General features: G+C 49.9%; 3 protein-coding genes across 4 annotated transcripts; 2 read left to right on the top strand and 1 right to left on the bottom strand.

Annotated features, from left to right (window-relative positions):
* Window positions 1–52: 52 nt before the first annotated feature.
* On the top strand, window positions 53–3843 carry LOC131662879 (syntaxin-12). Of its 2 annotated transcripts, XM_058932850.1 has the most exons (6): window positions 53–338; window positions 897–1100; window positions 1215–1380; window positions 1455–1591; window positions 1931–2064; window positions 2157–3843. In XM_058932850.1, exons 2-6 carry the CDS (start codon window positions 898–900, stop codon window positions 2336–2338), a joined length of 822 nt encoding a protein of 273 aa, XP_058788833.1. In that variant the 5' UTR covers window positions 53–338; window position 897; the 3' UTR covers window positions 2339–3843. The 2 variants fall into 2 exon arrangements, with proteins under 2 accessions (XP_058788833.1, XP_058788835.1); XM_058932852.1 differs by lacking the exon at window positions 53–338 and having other exon boundaries at window positions 883–1100.
* A 631-nt stretch (window positions 3844–4474) lies between these two features.
* Window positions 4475–9864, bottom strand: LOC131662876 (ankyrin repeat and BTB/POZ domain-containing protein 2). Its single transcript, XM_058932847.1, is given in 13 exon segments — window positions 4475–5406; window positions 5473–5655; window positions 5731–6024; window positions 6096–6301; window positions 6370–6629; window positions 6689–7247; window positions 7250–7535; window positions 7596–7768; window positions 7839–8169; window positions 8239–8712; window positions 8794–9072; window positions 9135–9303; window positions 9428–9864. Coding segments are annotated over 13 exon segments (3642 nt in total). The 5' UTR covers window positions 9661–9864; the 3' UTR covers window positions 4475–5211.
* A 5168-nt stretch (window positions 9865–15032) lies between these two features.
* On the top strand, window positions 15033–19093 carry LOC131662878 (dnaJ homolog subfamily C member 7). The gene is made up of 11 exons (XM_058932849.1): window positions 15033–15376; window positions 15870–15958; window positions 16034–16158; window positions 16229–16417; window positions 16498–16616; window positions 16700–16853; window positions 17094–17258; window positions 17335–17500; window positions 17571–17717; window positions 17800–17952; window positions 18030–19093. Exons 1-11 carry the CDS (start codon window positions 15183–15185, stop codon window positions 18116–18118), a joined length of 1590 nt encoding a protein of 529 aa, XP_058788832.1. The 5' UTR covers window positions 15033–15182; the 3' UTR covers window positions 18119–19093.
* The last annotated feature ends 110 nt before the right edge of the window (window positions 19094–19203 follow it).

Raw genomic sequence — 19203 nt, 5'->3', positions numbered from 1 at the left:
GATAGAGAACAGCTGGACAATGTCATAAATGTTCAGTGAGGTTAGGTTTCTGTCGACTGCAGCGACGTGAGCGAGCGAAAGAGAGCACCTTTAGGAATACAAATTCGCACGAACTGAAGCCTATCGAGCCATATACACTTCACACACAGACGTGTCACACACACGTACGCTCTTACGCACATAAACGAATCCATAGACTTTGAGCTGGAAAATTGCACTGGGTAATTGTCATTTTCCTGGGGAGAGTCCTGCAGCTGCGCCTACCTTTAAATGTCCTAGCAAGAAAGGTTTCTATCAAACGAGAACTCGTCGTCGTCGTTGTCAAGAGGCTCACACAGGTTCGTATATGCTGGTGACAGCTAATGAGTTTGTTATTGTCAACGAAGCAAAAAAACTCATCTCTAGTGTTCTCGCGCTTATTATCGCAACGGTTATTGACGGATACGGGCGTTCGCGCGCACACATACCTACCTATGTATCTATTATACCTTTTTCCGTTAAGTTGCAATAGATGCTGTACTTTCTTTGCTTTTTTTTTGTTGTACTTTGTCTCTCTGAGCAAACTACTCGATGTTAGTCGTGTTAGAGTACGAACGATCCGTGTTGCTTTTTCTTTTTCTAACTCGTGAAAGTATACGAGAGTTGCTGTAACGCTTTGCGAATCTGATTTACGTCGGCAATTACTCAGATCGGAGAATCTCGTCAGTTTTATACTCTACTTAAGGAAATTAGTGCAGCCTTTTCAAATTGCTCATTGTTTCGCAGGCAATTACCGTTCTTTTTACCACTCTTTGTCTAGTGGAAATCCAGTACTCCTGCTGTTAATACAGCATTGTGAATTTAAAATCGTGTGTGTTGGGCGTGATAAAAAAAACTGTGCAAGTGTTTGTTCACAGGATGGCACACAGTTCTCACACCTATGGGTCTACAGACCAAAGGTCAGATGTACCTGATGTGGGCTTTAGTCCTACAGAGCTATACAGTCTCAGTGAAAACATCATAACAAATATATACACAATCAACACGAGCTACAGGACTTTGGAGCGAGCCCACAAGCATATTGGAACCAATAAAGATAATCAGACTCTTAGAGATAAAGTGTAGGTTTGCTTGATTTAATAGTACGATTTAATGTATATATTTGATTTTCATTCACATTCTGCATATTTTTCTGTTGATTATTTTATATTAACTTTTTCTTACTTCAATTACAGGCATATTACGCAGCTGAGCACTAACCAAACGGTGACTCAAACTAGTAAAGATATTGCAAGACTGACAGTTTTGATGCGAGGAGGTGACAAACAGCAGAAATTACAAATTGAGAAGCTCATAAGTGACTTTAAAGATGCTGTACAAAAATACTCTGATATGCAAAGAGTAAGTTGGATTTAAAACTCCAATTAAGATTAATTAATAAATAAATAAACATTTTTTTTTAATTTTATTTTCAGTCCATTGCAGACAAGATGAAAAGGCACATACTTGTGAGAGGAACTGTAGAAATCCATGATTTTGAAGATGATGAGCAAGCAGAACAACAAAAACTTATCCAAGCTCAGGAAACTGCTGATCGGAAAGCTGAACTGCGGTAAGTGTAATCAATATTTAAGAGTTTGCAAATTTGATATTTTGAAGAGCCTTGTTTCAAATTAAAACTATGCGTTCACATAAAAGAAAACACTTTCTATAATTCTTTGTAGCTTCACTCACAATATTTACAATAAATCTAGTACTTAAAAAAGTAAAAATAAAATTGCATGATATCAAATGAGTTTTACAATAATATTTCACAAAAACAGTCTTTAAATTGAAAACTATTTTGATGAGGGTAAGTCTTTACAGAGCAGACTCTTTATTGATAAAAGTGAAATTTTATTTCAAATACAATAATGAATTGATCAATAAGCTTTACATATTTTTCTGTCAGGCAACTACAATTTGAGCATGGCTTAACATTGGATCAAGAGGATAGAGTAAGACAAATCGAAGGCGATATTTTAGACGTGAATCAAATTATGAGAGAATTAGCAGGACTTGTGTATAAACAGGCAGACTCAGTTAGTAAGTACATTTTTGGCTCATTTCTAGGAGATAAATAGATTAAATGTTTTCTCAAGAAATGCAAAAATTGATTGTTGTTACTTTAATTACAGATAGTATTGAAAACAATATCGAAAACGCACACGGACACGTTGAATTGGGAACACAGGAGTTAATAAAGGCTAGTAACTACCAAAATAAATTTAGACGGAAAGTATGCATTCTCTTAGTTGTAGCTGTTGTTTTCGCAACTATTTTGATATTGTGCATAGTTTTAACCAATAAAACAAGTTAGCAATTTTAAATATTTAAGAATGTGGAAAGTTGTAATTGGTTGTCTCAATCTAACGGCAATGACTTGTGTTCTAAAAGTCATGTTTATTGTAATTATTACGTTGTCTGTTCTTTCGTTGAATTTGCATTTTCGATATGCGCCATAAAAAAAGGTTAAACTGTTCTGCGAATTATTTGTAAGCTTCCTGAATTCATGCTGTAATGGCTTTAGCCTTATAATCATTAACAAAATCGAACTGTGCATTACCATTTTCTTCAAGTATTTGTAAGTTAAGTAGGTATTATATTGGGTAATTAATTTCTGGAAATCTAGAGTTCTATCACTAATAATATAACAATTAATTACTTTATTGAATCATTAATTTTGAAATAGTTTTGTGTTAAGTAAAAAAATTTTCTGCATTGATCAGTGTTATATTTGAATGTTTGTTATTCAATATGATACTGCTTAAGATTGTTTGTAAAAATTTTATGGAAACATGTATACATTTATTGTACAAAATTAATCAATGAAATTCAAAAATTAATCGATAAAATTTATCCCGTCGTCACAATTTTTATAAAGAATTGTAAATTGTAATACTTATTGTACTTGAAAATTATTTGTCTCCTTTGTTGTGAGTTGAATTGCAATTTAAATATCATAAAAACTTAATTTTGTCTAGAAAAATTGTTGCTTTAGCATAATACATGCGTCATCGTCATTATATTTTTATTACTATTTTATCATTTATTGTATTATAGTGTGCTCAAATTTTACATATATTTTTTCTCTGTAAAAAAATCAAATTGTTTATAAAGCGCGTTGAGATTTGAAATTGCTCGCCTCAATACATTTTCAAGTTAAAAACATCAGCCAGGGGCTGACTTATATATGCATTGTCATGATATCACTTGTCTATTACCTGTATTTTCAAATTTATTGCAGAAAAAGAAAACTAATAGCCGTTGAGAATAATGTGCCTATATATTTTCATTTCAATTGACGATTAATCTATCTTGCGATCTTTTCGTACTTTCCTTAACGGCTTCTGGTTTTATTGACGAGTTCAATAAAATATCTTTGCTATTTACCGACCAATAAACAATAATGAAACGAATGTTTCCGTTCGTAATTTATTGTATATTGAAAGCATTAAAAAGGATGTTTATTATGTAAAATTTAGTTATCAAATATGAAAATAATAGAAAACTTCATGTTAATTTATGCGTTTAGAAAATGCTATAATAAATAATGCTGCGCATAATCATTAATTTGAAAAATATATACACATAATTATTGCTTCATGTGTTATGATAATGCACATCACGCCAGATGCAAAAAAATGAATCTAATCTGATTGAGACAGCCATTTGAATGAAGCCTCAATCGACGCTTATATATACACTGATCATTAGATATTTCAAATTTCGAAAAATCCATCAGATACTATTATGAATGCTACTAAAATAATGAAAAATTGTATATACAATTGATTAATATAATTTCGAATAAATGACACAACAATAACAATATATTGTCTAGCATTTTTTTCTACATTCCAAGCACATAATATCTGTGTGTTTGTATCAACAGTCCATCAAGTGAATCGGCAGAAGAAAAATACGACTAAGTATATTGAATATTTAAATATGTGAACGAGTTAATGAAAACGAAATTGGCGAATGTATAATAATAATATTACTTTAAGATATAACTCAATATACGTAAGAAGATAGAGTAAATCGATCGACCATACGATGATCATTCTCGAAATGACGTTACAAGTTCGTCATCTGTATTAAGCCGTTTATTTGTTCAACATAGATATTCCACGTTTGCGATTATATTTTTGTTGATGGTAAAAGCAACAGTATCATACATAATGGTACTTTCATTATTCCGATGAAATTGTGATTATCAAAGGATGGCAAAATAACACATTTCTCTGGGAAAAAAGTATGAATATTGTTATCTTGAGACCTAATTAATACTTATATTTGGTGAACAATAAAATATCAAATTTTATTCATATTATAATCTAGACATTTATAAAAAATTGATAGTTATATCAAATATCAATATGAATATCTTATAAGTATATAATATTATGATTTATATATATTTGTTTTATCTTCAACTTTTTTTTTTGTCGCTTTTCAATCACTGTAGAAATAGCTATTAGTAACTTGCATTCTATCGTGATTCTGAATCATACGTTTAACATTGCGATTAATTTCCGGGGGAACATTCGTTTTGTTAACTCTTCAAATGAAATTTTCATTAAGCTAATAAATGACCCGATAAGAACATATTAGCATATATAAGCAGTTTAAAGTTAGGTTTATGTAAAAATTGTTTCACAAACACGAAACAAACGTATTTGTATAAATAGTTTGAGATAAGGCAGTTTAACAAATTACATCTTGAAGATAAAAATTTCATTATAACTAAAAAAATTGGCAAGAATTTTTATAATACTTGACGGACATGTTGTTCTGTGATGATAAAACGCATACGTTTCGTTGATAAACTGAACTGTAATAAAATCAATCATAAATAATAATGCGTAACAATGCGAACAGTTTAGTCACGTTTTCGCGTAGCAATCGCACAATTAACAAGTTGATAAAAAAGAAAAGAAATTTAAACGCATCATATTCCATGGTTAATGAGTTCTGAAGAATACAATGTCGTAAACGATAACGATAATTTTGTAAGATAAAATTGATACAAGCTTTATACAAGATTTGTGCATTCGAAATTCGTAAACGTCTAAATCTAAATAACAATAGAAAGTAATAGCAAAAATTCAGTCGTAACACTTATAGAATAGGTGTATAAGAGATCTTCCGAAACTCAAACATCACAATTCCAGATGTCATATTTTGAAATCACTTTGCGATTTGCGGTCGTCTTGCTTTCATCCGAGCTTGCAGCGTCAACAGAAGGCCCGTAAGCACATCGTGATTCGGCAATTTTTTGGCGAACAAGAGTCGCTTGGCCGAGTCGTCGTAGGTCATGAGCGACACCATGTTCTGAAGTATAAATCCTTGGCAGTACTCCAGTAATTGCACCGCGTTGTAGACCTGGAGAACAGACAGCCAAATTAACCGATTAGCGCTTGCGCTCGCGACGGATTGGACGCTCCGTACCTTGGCGTGGATGTACATGGAAACGACATTGTCGAGATCGACCATCGTCGAGCATTGGGCTTCGCAAAACCGCAGGAGACCGTCCAGTTGAAAGAAGTTGGCCGCCGCCATCAACTCCAGCACGTCGCTCTGATCGACCTGCAGAGTGGCGCAGCTCCCGCGATACAGAAACTCCATGACCAACTGTGAAGGGGGCGAAACGACGATGATAAACGCGAGAGCCCGTGGATCGGATAGATTTACGTGGATAGATCTTACGTGGAAGATGTGATAGCGAATGTCGTTGATCTGGACGATGGGCGGATTTCCCTCGCACAACTTGGAGCTGAGCATGCTTCCGAATGTCCGCGAGAAGAACAGGACGACCATGTGCCCGTAGAACACGCGGCCCTCCACGCGAAATTGGACGTCGCTCAGCTCCGGGTTGTTTATAAATTTGGGATCGACCCGCGATCCGGTGCGCAGGGCGCTCGTGTCCCTGATCGGCTTGATCGGCTCCCAGCCGAAGCAGGTGCAGAATATGTCGGCGAGCAGCAGCGTCGTAGCCTCTTTCTGCGGGCGGAAAGACAAGCGAGTGAGGCGCCGCGAGAGCGACGGGCGACGCTGGCGCTGTTCGCGGGCACCTTGCTGCAGCGGAAGATATTGAACAGCAACGGCAGGCACTCCTGCGCGAACTGCGCGGAGTAGTCGTCCGGGCAAACTTGGAGGAAGTCGCGCAGCAGCTGCTCGATCACGGAGTCGATCCTCAGCTCGTGGGCCGTGGCCAGGCTGTGCGTCCAGCAGTGCAGGGTCCAGGCGACGCCCAGAGCCCGTAGCTCCATGGTGATGTCTACGGAGGGCAGGCGTCGATGAGGCGACGAACGGACCGCCGCGGCGGCGAGATGCTCGGACGCTCACCCAGGTGCTCGCTCTCCGCGCTGTGGTACATGGCCTCCTGGAGCGCCTTGCTCTGGCTCCTGCTGAAGGCGGGCTCGGCGCCGTCCGCCGGGCCGCCGGGCTGGGCGCCGGCGCCGGGGGTGCCGGGGGCGTCCTCGGCCAGCATCTCCTCCAGCGAGAGCACCTCCCTCTCGCCGCGCCGGGCCGAGAAGTTGAGCGGGTGCGCGAGCAGCTGGCGCAGGCAGGCGCGCTGGCCGTGGGCCGCCGCCACGGAGACGGCGCTGCGGACAGAGCGCGGGCCGCTGAGCACGGGCGGGGGCGGGGGTGGGACGGGGCGTACCTGTAGCAGCCGCGCGGCGCGGCGCTCGAGTAGCAGGGCGCGTCCCCGGCGAGGCTGGACAGGAAGGGCTGGGCGCCGTGGGCCAGCAGCAGCGCCACCATCTCGGCGTCGCCGGCCGCGCTGGCCGCCTGCAGCGGCGTGAGCGTGGGCCGGTCCTCGCCGGCCCGTGCGCCGCCCTCCACCGCGGCGCCGCGGCCCAGCAGCAGCCGGGCCACGCCGCAGTGGCCGAGCAGCGCCGCGAAGGTGAGCGCCGTCCAGTGCTGGGTTTCCGCGGCGAAGGCCTGCGGCTGGGCCGCGGGCGCGGGCGTCTCCGCGTCGGGCCGCGCGCCGGCGTCGAGCAGCGTGGCGACCGCCGCCTCGTCGCCCGCCGCGCTGGCCAGCATCAGCGCCGTGAGGCCCTGCTCGTTGAGCGCGTCGAGCTTGCCGCCTGGCAGTAGCGGCAGCGCCTGCGGCACGAGCTCCGGCCGGCCGCTCGCCAGCAGCTTGAAGGCGACTTCGAGGCCGAGGCGGCGCGCGTAGTCCGCGTCACCGGGCGGCCCCGGCACGATCGCCACGCCCTCGGAGCTGCGAACGAGGCCTCCTCTGTACGGACTGCACCGGTCGTGGGGAGGGGGCGGGAGGGGGGGGGGGGCGGCGGAGCTCACCAGAGTGCCCGCGCGGGGCAGTCGACGCCCGGCAGCAGCAGCCTGGCGGCCTGCGCCACGTCGTCCTGGTCCAGCGCCTGGGCCTGGCGGTACTCGGCGTGCGCGCCCGCCACCCGCAGCCACTCGCCGAGCGGCGGCAGCAGTGCGTAGGCGCGCTCGTGCGCCAGCCGCTGCACCGGCGCGCCGCGGCCGCCGTGCTCCAGCTGCGGAGAGGTGCCGCGTGAGAGGGGCCGCGAGGGCGCTGGCCGCGCGGGGCCGCCTACCTGCGAGCAGCGCATGAAATAGAAGAGCGCGTCGACGGCCCTGGCGGTGAGCGGCGGCGCGCGGCCCAGCCGGGCCAGCAGCTCGTGCAGCTCCCGCGACGAGCCCACGCAGGTGGTCAGCAGCGCGGCCTCCGCGGAGGACGCCGCCGGGGCCGGCGACGGGGACAGCGCGCCTGCGGAGAAGGACAGCCGGCTAGTGCCTGGCGGCGAACGCGGCCCCGCGGGGGGACGCCGCGCACTCACCCGAGGCCAGCCTGCCGGCGCAGAGGTGGGCGCAGGGCTGCAGCAGGCCCCAGAGCTCGGCGCTGCCGGCGACGGCGCGCTCCAGCGCCGCGGCCGTGAGCGCGGCGCACGGCTCGTCCGGCAGGCAGCGCATCAGCAGCTCCTCCAGCAGGTTCTCCAGGGCCGCGGCCAGGCAGACCGCGGCGTGCTCGTGGACCATGCGCCCGAGGCGCGCGTCCGTCGTCCAGCGCAGGAAGCGCCCGACCGGCATCTGCAGGCCCGCGCGCGCGCCCTTGGACTGGCGGGGCTGCTCGCCCGACACGGCGAACATGGCGGCCGCCCGCAGACAGGCCTGCAAGCGCGCCGGGCTGCGTGAGTTCGCGCGGCTCGCGGGCTCGCGGGCTCGCGGCGCGTCGCCTACCTTGGCGCAGGAGTCGGCCAGCGCGGGGCACAGCACGATCCTGAGGGCGCCGAGCACCTCGCGCCGGCCGCACAGGCCCAGCGGTCGGGCCAGCCGCTGCGCCTCGCGGCCCACGCGCACGAGCGCGCGCTGCAGCAGGTACGACAGCCGCGGCACGGCCTCCATGCTCACGCGGTCCATGTGCTGGGCGGCGCGGCCGGCCTGCAGCACGCGCAGCACGTCCTGCTGCGTCCAGGGCGGCTGCTGTAGCTCGGCCAGCCGCTGCTGCGAGTCCACCCAGACGAACTCGTCGGCGCTGGTGGCGCTGCTGTTGACCGTCTCGAGGCTCGAGTGGCGCAGCAGCCGGCGCGCCGCCGGCCCCGAGCTCTCCGAGCCGCTCTGCGACGAGCGGGTGGACGTCGAGGCGTGCGAGCGCAGGCTCAGCTGCCGCAGGGCCAGCTTGATGTCCTCGAGGCCCGAGCCCGACCACGGCGCCTGCAACCGAGCGCGCGCGGCGGCGGCGGCGGCTGGAGCGGCGCCTCTCGGCGGCCGGGCCGTCGCCGCCGGGCTGCTTACCTTGGCCGGGGCGGCGCGGTGCCGGACGCGGCTCTGCGCCGACCTGGTGCGCGCGCTCCGCTGCGCGGTCACGCCCGCGGTCAGGCGCTCGTCCGCGGGCGCCTCGTCGGCCCGCTCGAGGCCGTCGGCCGCCGCCTGCTGGTGCGGCTGCGGGGCCGGCTGCTGGCGGTGCGGCGGCGAGCTGCCGCTCGTGTGGCCGCCGGTGTCCGACATGCTCGCGTGGCCCGACGACCGGTTCTCGTCCGAGGAGCTGTTACCCGCGCACTCCGCCGAACGTCGCTGCAACGAGCGCCGCCCGATTATCGCCGCCTGCCGGTCGCCGCCGCGGGCGCGGCACGTACCTGGGGGAGCCCGAGCTGACGGCCCGCGAGCTGGTGCTGCTGGCTGGCGGGCGCCGCGGCGCCGAGTCCAGTGGCGGCCCCGGCCTCGCGCCTCGCCGTTGCGCACTGCCGCGGGCCGCCGTCGTGGCCGCCCGTCCCCTTCGTGCTGCTGCCGCTCGCACCGCCCGGCCTTGAACACGTTCGAGCAACCCGGGTGAGCGCGGTGCCCGGCTGCGCCGTCGCCGTCGCCCCCCGCTCGGCCGCCCGCCGCCCGGCTGCCCCGCAGCCCCGCCCCGACGCGCGCCAGTCATTACCCTCTGAGCCGCCACTGCTGCACGAAGCTCCAGTCCGCCTTGAAGCCGCTGCCGCCCCCCGGCAGCGACCAGCACTCGTCGAGCCGGCCCTCGTCCTGCTCGACGCGGACCACGTCGTCCCTGCAGGGCTTCACGCTGACGACGATCAGCCGCTCGGCCCCGACCTCCAGTGGCGCGCGGTCCTCGGCGGCGGCGCCGGCGCCGGCGCGCGGCCTGGGCGTGGGCTTGTCCATGCTGTCGCCGAAGTAGCACACCGGCACCACGGTCTTGTAGCGGCGCGCGGGCTCCGGCAGCGGCGAGCCGGCCGCGCGCCCCTCGCCGCAGGCCTCCTGCCACTCGCGCGTGGGCGCGCGCTCGACCAGCGGCAGCGCCCGGCGCGGCACGAAGCCGCCCGCGTCCAGCGGCGCCGCCGGCTCGCGGTCCGCCCCTCGCCTGCTCGCCACCGGCCACGGGCTCATCCTCGCTGCGCGCGCGCGTCTTCGCCGCGGGGCTCCCGCGTCGACTGATCGGCCGCGCGCCCGCCGCGCCGCTATTGTTGCGCCTGAAAGCGCGCGCGCGCGCTTCCGCCGAGCGGGAGCTGCGCGGCTCCTTCCTCCTCTCGCTCGACCGAGCGACCGCCGCGCGGCGCGGCCGATCCGCCGGAAGAACGCGGCGCGCGCTCGCACCTCTGCGCGCCGCGTTCCTTCGGACCGCGTGGTGCCTTTCTTCGACCGGCTTCCGGGCCTCGCGATTCGACCGTCGGCGTCCGCAGCCCGGATTCCTAATTGGAGGATGTTCCGTTCCGGGCAGTGGCTCCGCCGCGGGCGCCCGCCGGCCGGTCGCGGCTCGGCGGGGGCGTCGCGAGGTCGCGATCGACGATCGCGCGGGGCCACGACGGAGCGCCGAGAGAGCGCAGCGCAGCGCAGCGGCGTTCTCGCGCGTGAAAACGGCCCGATTCGCGCGCGCGCGCGCGCGTGCTCCGCACTTTCACGCCTGTAATTGGCCGGCCGCGCGAGCGCTAATGAAGAAATCGTCGCTCTTCCGGCGTTTGTTGCGCGCCGACGACGCCGAGCGCAGCCCTCGGCCGGGACCTCGAGCTGCCCTCGGCGGCCGCCCCTAGTCTTGAGCTCGGCCGGCGTGACCGCCCATCTGTTGCCGGCGGTGCGTTCGGGTAGAGCGGATTTCCCTTGGTCGCCGCCGGCCGCCCGGCGCACGGGGGAGCTTCCGCCGCCGTGCGAACGGGAGAGAGCGCGAGCGCCTCGCTAATTGGCCGCTCTCGCTCGCGGCAAGTCGCGTGAGAGAGGCGCGATATGCGGGCCGACGCGACGCTCCTCGCCGCGACCGCGCGGGAATGTGTGCCACGGCCGTGCGAGCCTCCCTGATCGTCGATCGCCGACTGCCGGCGCGTTCCGGGAGCCGCGATTCGGGAGAGCTGGTCCCTCGCTCGTCGCAGTTTTTATCGGAAGCCACCCTCGGACGCGCACCGTACGGTCCCGGCAGACCTGCTCGGGGTGTAGGCAACTGGACGCAGGCCTTCGTCGGCCGAGAGCCTCCCTTTGCTTCCCTGAAGCGAAACCACGCGCGTTTCGGATGGAACGCCCCCTTGCCTTCGATCCGTCGTTCGCGCATCCTTTACGACGACAACGCTACCGCTGCCCCACCGTGATAAACAATTGTAATTGTGAATATTATTTGCGACGTGTACAACGCAACCAACGTGAGATCTTGAAATTCACTGCAGCGCTAAAACTGCTCGACCCACTTTTTCGCATCCATCCACGCGCAAAAATCAACTTGAGCCATCAAGAATCCCAAAAAAAGCGAGAAGAGTGTGACCCTTCTGAGAGCACCGAAGAATGTTCTCCCGCGTGTTCCAAATATTTATTACGCACGGTTTGCTTTCATCTCGTGCCAACGTCGCGCATATTAAAGCCCTCGTAGCCCACGATAAAAGGAACAACAAGGAGAAAGGAGGCCCTCGCACATTGCGGCCTATTCACCGCGCGCGACGTTAGATGCTTGGCTGTCGCCACGAGACCGAGTCTTTCACGTACGAGGAGCAATCCATTTGATTTCTCATTCTCTCCGTTATTCCCGAATATACTTAAAGAGGCTTGATGATTATTTGGAGGTAACAATTTCAATACCCCTCACCGACCAATGCTCCGTTGCATCTTTCAAATTGATATCTTCGTGAGTTTCGGGTGCGTATCAGTGCTCGCTTGTCTCTCTCGTTCTCTCGAAAATCAAACGTATCGGTCGGTTCACGCGAAAGTAGACAGCTGCGACTGCAGTTCCTTTACCCCAAGCTTCGATGAACCGACAGCCGATGCCGAATTCACTAGCGACGCGACGGCCTCGGTTCGTGTTTCCCGAGAAGTAAATCTGTCTCGTCTTGATTGACGGCTCGCGACCGCGAGGTGCGCGCGAGCGATTTCATTTGGATTCCCCGGATACATAATTCCAATTAACGAGCAACTTTTCGGGGCTCGTCGCGCGCGCGATCTCTTCTTCTGCCGCCGCTCGGTTGATCGATCCGCGAAACGAATACTTTTTCACGTCGTTTCACGTGAAACGTTTATAATTTGCTCGAAACGCCGGCAAGATTACGTAGCGAATCGTCCGCAGTTACAGATAAAAAGGACGCGCGGGAATCTCCGTATACGGAAGATCCGTTCGGAAACTCAGAAGCTCAAATATTCTCTATCCGGACAACGACGAGGGCGGCGATCCTCTCAGCGGGAGCATCGGTCATTCTCGATTAGGCGAAAAAGCAACGCAGAACCAAGTACGCACCGCGATAGGCGAGCATCGGGATGTCAAGCAAACGGGCACAGCGCCAAGCGAGGCGAGCGAGGGCGAAAAGAGCGTCGGTCAGAGAGAAGAGCGGCGTACCTGAGCGGCCTCCTGGGCTTCGGTCGCAGTATCTCGTGGCCGGGATCGGCGCCGATGCAGACGCTCAGTTGGCTGCGCGGGCTGTCCAGTCGTGACGCGGCCGTGGCCGCGCCCACGGAAGTCGCCGCTGACGGTTGACCCTCCATTGTTCTTCACTCGCGCTCTCCCAGCGGAACTCCTGCCTGCGCACACGCGCGCGCCTCAATTAGAAAGTGTATCGAGGCTCCTCTCCGGCGAAAGTGCAGCGACGCGACTGCGTGCGATCCGATTTTCTCGGCTCGCGAGCTTTCGTTTGTTTTGTCGCTCTGCCGTTCCGGCGCGATTTCGCAGCCTCGTCCTCTCGCCGCTGGCGAGACGTCGACGGATCGAGAGACAGCGACTTCGCGAGGGTGTCGGCCCGCGGCGAACGTCGGCGTTCGCTTTTCCCGCGTGCACGCGGCGTCGACAGATCGGCATGGGGCGAGAGAGGCGTCGCTCCCACGCGCGCGCGCGCGCGCGCGGCACGCGAGAGTCGCGGAACGAAAGTCAACCGCGAAAGTTTTCCTGCCGCGACGCCTGGCGCGAAGGTCATTAACGAGAGTCTGACGCGCTGGCAATTAAGGTCGCGCGCGAGGATTCTCTCGAGGAGCCCCCCAGCCGATGAAAACGGGGACGCCGCGCGGTGCGCCGGAGCAGTAGGTCGCCGAGGCGCCGGTCCTCGGATGTGCCGACAACCCGTGGCGGGCCGACGCGCGCGCGGACGAGAGAACGACGAGCGGCGCCGCGCTGGCCGGTCGCACGGTGTCGACGACCTGATCGATGCGCGAGCGGCGACAGCAGAACGAGATTTCGTTCGGCTCTAGGAAGCTCCTAACGGGACGCCGGTCGACGCGTCTGCTCGCCTCGCGCGACCAGATTAATTTGCGCGCGCGCAATGCCGACCAACTGGTTTTCCGGATGGGCGCGAGCCTCGTTGTCGCCGCGGAGGACAAAGGGACACGCGCGCCGCGCGCGGCTCCCCTCGACCGCCACGGGAACGTGCTTCGCGAATCGGCCGGCCACCGCAGCCGAATGTCCGATCGCTCGCTTCGCCTTTCGGCGATTTCAACGCGTTTCGCGCAGTCGCCGCGTCCGCGGCTACCGTATCCGTCGATTTTCGCCGGCAGAGTTGCGTGCCTCCGTCGAACCGCAGAAGACAAACGGGTTTCCGCGGATGCGGCACGAAACTATCGATCGAGGGAGCGACGGGGCGAAGCGATTGTTTTTGATTGTTTTTGACGACGCGGCTGCCGAACGTTCAGACGTAACTCGGCGAAGGAAGAACAAGTGGGCGAGGTAGGGCAGCAGGGGGCGGGAGGGAGGGCGCAGAGAGATCGGAATGTCGCGCTCGCTCGCGCCAAAGAAAAGCCGACGACAGGTGTGCGAAAAAGCAAAGCCAGCAGACTCACCTCCGTCATGGCCTCCAAGTTGCGCGTGTCCTCGCGCATCGCCGGCTCAACGCACCACGTCTGCCTCTCGCGACGACGACGACGCGCGCATGACTTTGGCCGACCTGGCCTGCCGGAGCGCAAGAAACACGAGCACGCACGGCGCTCGCGCAGCTTCTGACCCGCGGCCAGTCTCGAGAGACAGCGAGAGAGCGAGAGAGCGAGAGAGCGAGAGAGCGAGAGAGCGAGAGAGCGAGAGAGCGAGAGAGAGAGAGAGAGAGAGAGAAGTGGCTGTCGCGGAGCGAGCCGAGCGGCGGCGCGGGAGAGGGAGCGAGGATACTCTCGGCGCAAGGACGACCAAAAAACAACGCCCGCGGCTGGAATTCGCGCTGCAGCTCGGGCCGGCGCTCTCCGCGGCGCCACCTTACCGCTCGCTCCCTGGTCTGTCCGTTTCTCGCGCGTCCAAAGCCCGCAGCTCTGGCTCCGAGAGGCGTCGACTCCGATGCGACGTACTCCTGGTGAACAATCCGATCGCTCGACCATTCTTGGCGATTCCAAACGAGCAAGCGACGAAGCTTTCGCAAGCCAACTCGCTTCTCTTCAATCGCACGCGTGTCCGTTTTACCGTTCGACTAGATAGGCCGCGAAGACTCGCGTCGACGTGATTAATTAACCTCCAACCAAACAAGACCGTCCAATATTTATTAGCCCCGATAGCCTTCCATGTGAAATGCTAAGCTACGCAATTAATAGTCATCGAGCGGAGGCTTCGATAACATAGGGATCGGTTTCTTTTTTTCATGCAAGTTTTATAAACTGCAAAGTCAACTGTGTCAATTGACTTCGACCAACGTGTGCAGAGTTGATTGGAAATTAATCGGCCGTGGAAACTGTTCAACTCCATCGATTACACGAAAGTTCTTACGCTCTTTCGATTTAAATTTTCCAACAGCTTGACAAAATTCACGATCAAATATGCCTATTCGACTATTCCTCATAAATCGTGCCTAATTTTACTTAGATACCATCGTCAACAAATGCTTCAAGTGCTGCATTTCGACAATTATTCCGACCCTTATGTCTTGGAAGCGCCGCTGACCATTCTATTAGCTATACGTGTGCCAATGTATCTTAACATCTTGTAGACAATTTTTCAAAGAAATATTATTTATAAATGTTATAGATTTTCGTTCGTTTATTATCAAGCAGATTTAGCTAATTGACATTTTCAAATGACTCGCTAATACCAATGGTAAATTTCTATTTTATCCTAAATTATCATATGCAGATGTCAGCACCGCTCACCGTTCACGATGCATACATATGGCGGTCGCGGATACGCGTCGTCACTCGCTGGCGCACGCGTGCTGCCCTTTCTCTTCGCGCAAATTGTGTGGTGCTGCTGCTGTGCTGCTGGTACTGCTGTGCTACTACCGAAGAGTTGTTGGATTTTGCCAATCGACTCGTGTTAAAGAATGTCGCGTGCCAGAGCCAGCAGAAGACCAGCGACCAGCAGTCGCAGCAACAGTGACGAAGACAGGGTGTCCCTTAGCGGCAGCAACGTCAGCTCGCCAACCACGGCCACTGCCAGCGGCGACATGACTTGCGACACCAAACCAACCAGCGGCACGGGACCCACCGAGCCCAAAGTACCTCTCAAGCCTGAGCAGTAAGTTTCGTCCACATTAATTGTTTTTTGTTCGACTGCACTTTACCTCGGTCATTGCAGCTGCTCGCGTCTCCACTCCTCGCCTCTCCACGCGGATCCGCGTTATTTCCGCATGTCACGTCTTCCTAGTTCTATGGCCGTATTTACTCGCGATTTTGGCGCTTGCTTTGCCCAGCTACCGATGCAATTCTGTGGTAATCGTGTGGTACTTGTCAGAGATACCAAGGTCAATCCAAATGAGACCAGACCACGCACGCTTTTATTTTTTGACAATGCCCTAACAAAACAGTCAAATATCATCACCATAGTAACTCAATTCATTAGACATGTCATTGAGAGCTTCTGATGGCTTTGTTACATCGTAAGTGGTTCAAGTGACTTGTTGATTTTTCGCCCAATTAAATTAATGACATGTACATGTATGAGGACTCTGCGATAGCTGTGATATGCAAGTAGGGTAAAGTTGCTCTAATATTTCTCAATGATCTTTCAGATTGGCAGAATTGAAAAAAGAAGAAGCTAACCAATTGTATGCTGGTAAGCAATACAAACAAGCACTTGTAGGTTACAATGAGGTTATTGGTGGGTAATTGATTATTGCATTTATTTTTTTTTTCTATGAACCATCCAGTTCTAATATTTGTATACTTATTTCAGAATTATGCCCAGATATTGCCAGATACTACAGTAATAGATGTGCTTGTTACATGATGCTATCTCAATACAGAGATGCTCTTAAAGATGCTAAAAAGTGCATTGAACTGGATCCTCAATTTCTTAAGGTAAATATCATAGTTCCTTTAAAAATATTCAAACACGTATAAATGATAAATGCTATTTTCATTTTTAAAGGCTTACACACGTTTAACTAAATGCTCATTAATGTTGGGAGATGTGGTCGAAGCTGAGACTGCAATAGAAAAATTAGCACAGCTAGAACCTTCTAAACAATCAGTTGCTTCAGAACTAAATGATCTTTCTATTCTAAAAAGATATTTGAGAGAAGCTGAAGTTGCTTACAATGCTAAAGACTACCGCAAGGTAACTTAAAATTTACACATTTTCTAAATCAATTGCATCTTTTAAACAGCCTTTAAAGTTGAGCAACTTTCATTTTATAGGTTGTTTACTGCATGGATAGGTGCAATGAAGTTAGCTCATTTTGTCCTAGATTTAAAATCACGAAAGCTGAATGTCTAGCCTATTTGGGAAGATATGCAGAAGCTGAAATGAGTGCAAAGTACATCTTACATAACTGCTTTAAATAGATATAATATTGCGAAAAGAATAATGAAATATATTATAAATTTAATACTTTTACAGCGACGTATTGCACACAGATAAACAGAATGCTGATGCAATATACGTGAGAGGCACGTGTTTGTACTATCAAGATAACATTGACCAAGCTTTCAAACATTTCCAGCAAGTTTTACGTTTGGCTCCTGACCACAATAAGGCCTTGGATATTTACAAGGTATCGTAACTTGAATTTGAAACCATATTTTCTCGTAACTTCCACGAAATAATTTTTTTTTTTTTTCAATTTCATCCAAATTGATGATTTCATTTTTTTCGTCTAAACTGATCATGTAACGTGAATTTTCCTATAAACATCTACGTACGATTTACTTACTTTATTGCAATTATTTGAAGATGTAATAAATAAATAACTATAAATAGTAAAAATGATGACAAATTTCTATTGTTTGTTCAGAAAGCAAAATTATTAAAGCAAAAAAAGGAAGAAGGAAATGCTGCTTTCAAAGCAGAAAAATATCAAGAAGCTTACAATTTGTACACTGAGGCATTACTTATTGATCCAAACAACATAAAAACAAATGCTAAATTACATTTCAACAAAGCAACTGCAGCCGCCAAGGTATGAAATCAAGATTGCTTAATGCATTTTCTTCGTTTCAAATTTTCTTTTAATAATGTTGATGTTGTACCGACAGTTGAAGAAATTAAAAGAATCGGTAATCGAATGTAACGAAGCACTTAAGTTGGACGACAGTTACCTAAAAGCTATTTTAAGACGAGCAGCGTGTTTTATGGAACTTCAGGAATATGAGGAAGCTGTGCGTGATTACGAAAGAGCTTGCAAAGTCGACAAAAGTCGAGGTAATAAATAATAAACAAGACAATTCTTGGTATCGATAAATTTCGATTTCTATTTCATTTGATTTCGTAGATAACAAACGCCTTCTTTTGGAAGCTAAAATGGCTCTAAAAAAGTCCAAGAGAAAAGATTACTATAAAATTCTTGGAATTGACAAAAATGCTTCTACAGATGATATTAAAAAGGCATATAGAAAGAGGGCAATGGTTCACCATCCAGGTAAAAAGAATTTTTGTTGAACTTTGTTAATTTTGTGACGTAATTTTAGTCAAGTAATCTAATTTGGTTAAATATTATTCAGATAAGCATGCGAGCGCTTCTGAAGTAGAGAAAAAGGAACAAGAAATCAAATTCAAAGAAGTAGGAGAAGCTTACGGCATTCTATCTGATCCGAAAAAAAGATCAAGATACGATAGTGGTCAGGATTTGGAAGAATCTGACTTTAATTTCCAAGGTAGATTTATCTTTAAAATTTTGCATCACATTTCCCACTGGAAAAGACATTTATTGACCTCGTGAATTCCGTTTCAGATATGGACATGGAAAGCCGATTCCAAGAATTCTTTGGCGGGCCATTTGGTAGTGATTGTGGGCGGGCTTTCCGATTCGAATACTTTTGATCTTCCAATCCGATCGTAAACCATATCAATGAAGATATACTTGTATATTAGTTCACCTATAACATTCAGAATCCTCACATTAGACAATTGAAAATTTGTTCTGAAAATCAATACGAACCAGAGGTGTTCAGGCTCATTTTATCGCGAATTCGTACGTACTAAGTTATTTCGAGAAATGAATCACAATTGAAGTAAATACTGATATATTTCTCGACAAACGCGTGAATGTATGTGAGTGTTGTCTTCTCAATCATCCATTTTTATACCTTTTACCTTACAAATGGATCACTCATACGGCTTTCGAATTTATGAATAATGAATAATGAAAACAAATTGGACAGCTGTAATGATTTGCTAATCGAGTTTTGCGCATCGGAAGATTTTATAACGTAATCACTTACCTTATTTAGTAACAAGTTCTCCACAAGTTACGTGTTAAAAACAACTTTTTCGCTGAAAGCTGTGCATTTTTAATGTTGAAAACATGTTAAAAGTGATTGGTATACACTTCTGATGCAAAACATGATAAAATATTTGTCAATCCTTCGCTGTTTTCTTCTTCATCGGCAAAATGAATCGATAGTTTCTTAATTTTGTTAATTTGATTCTTATAGTTTTGTTTTTTTTAAAGAGCTCACACGAATTGCATAAATATAAAAATTTGACAAGTTTTCGAATTAATTATTTTGGAAGCAACAGCAATCTATTATTTCATTTTTATATTAAAAAAAACGTGCAAAATAAACACCTATTATGTGTATATCATTTTTGCACATAAACGCTCACATAAGAAGATGGGAGTCAGTATAGTCAAAAATATGGATTCTCTCTACTAAGTGTATATGCCGTTAAATCAATTCCAATTTATACTTTGACGTATTCAGACTCTAGTTTGGAGAGTTTGTTAGAGTAATTTGTATAAGTTTCATCATGTTGAACATTTTTGAAGTAAGCATAATAAATAAAACAACTTTTTCTCTATAAATTTGATTTAATTCTACATTTTTCTTCTAATCTATCCATCACATTTTAATAATATTCTTTGCAAAGTGTCTACGCACGTATCAGTATGCAACCGCTCAGTT

Source organism: Phymastichus coffea, unplaced genomic scaffold (genome assembly GCF_024137745.1).
Source record: "Phymastichus coffea isolate CEN01 unplaced genomic scaffold, Cenicafe_Pcof_1.1 PCOF00028, whole genome shotgun sequence".
Classification (NCBI taxonomy): Eukaryota; Metazoa; Arthropoda; class Insecta; order Hymenoptera; family Eulophidae; genus Phymastichus; species Phymastichus coffea.
Note: the sequence above shows the minus strand (reverse complement) of the source record. Positions and strands in the feature narration are given on the sequence as shown.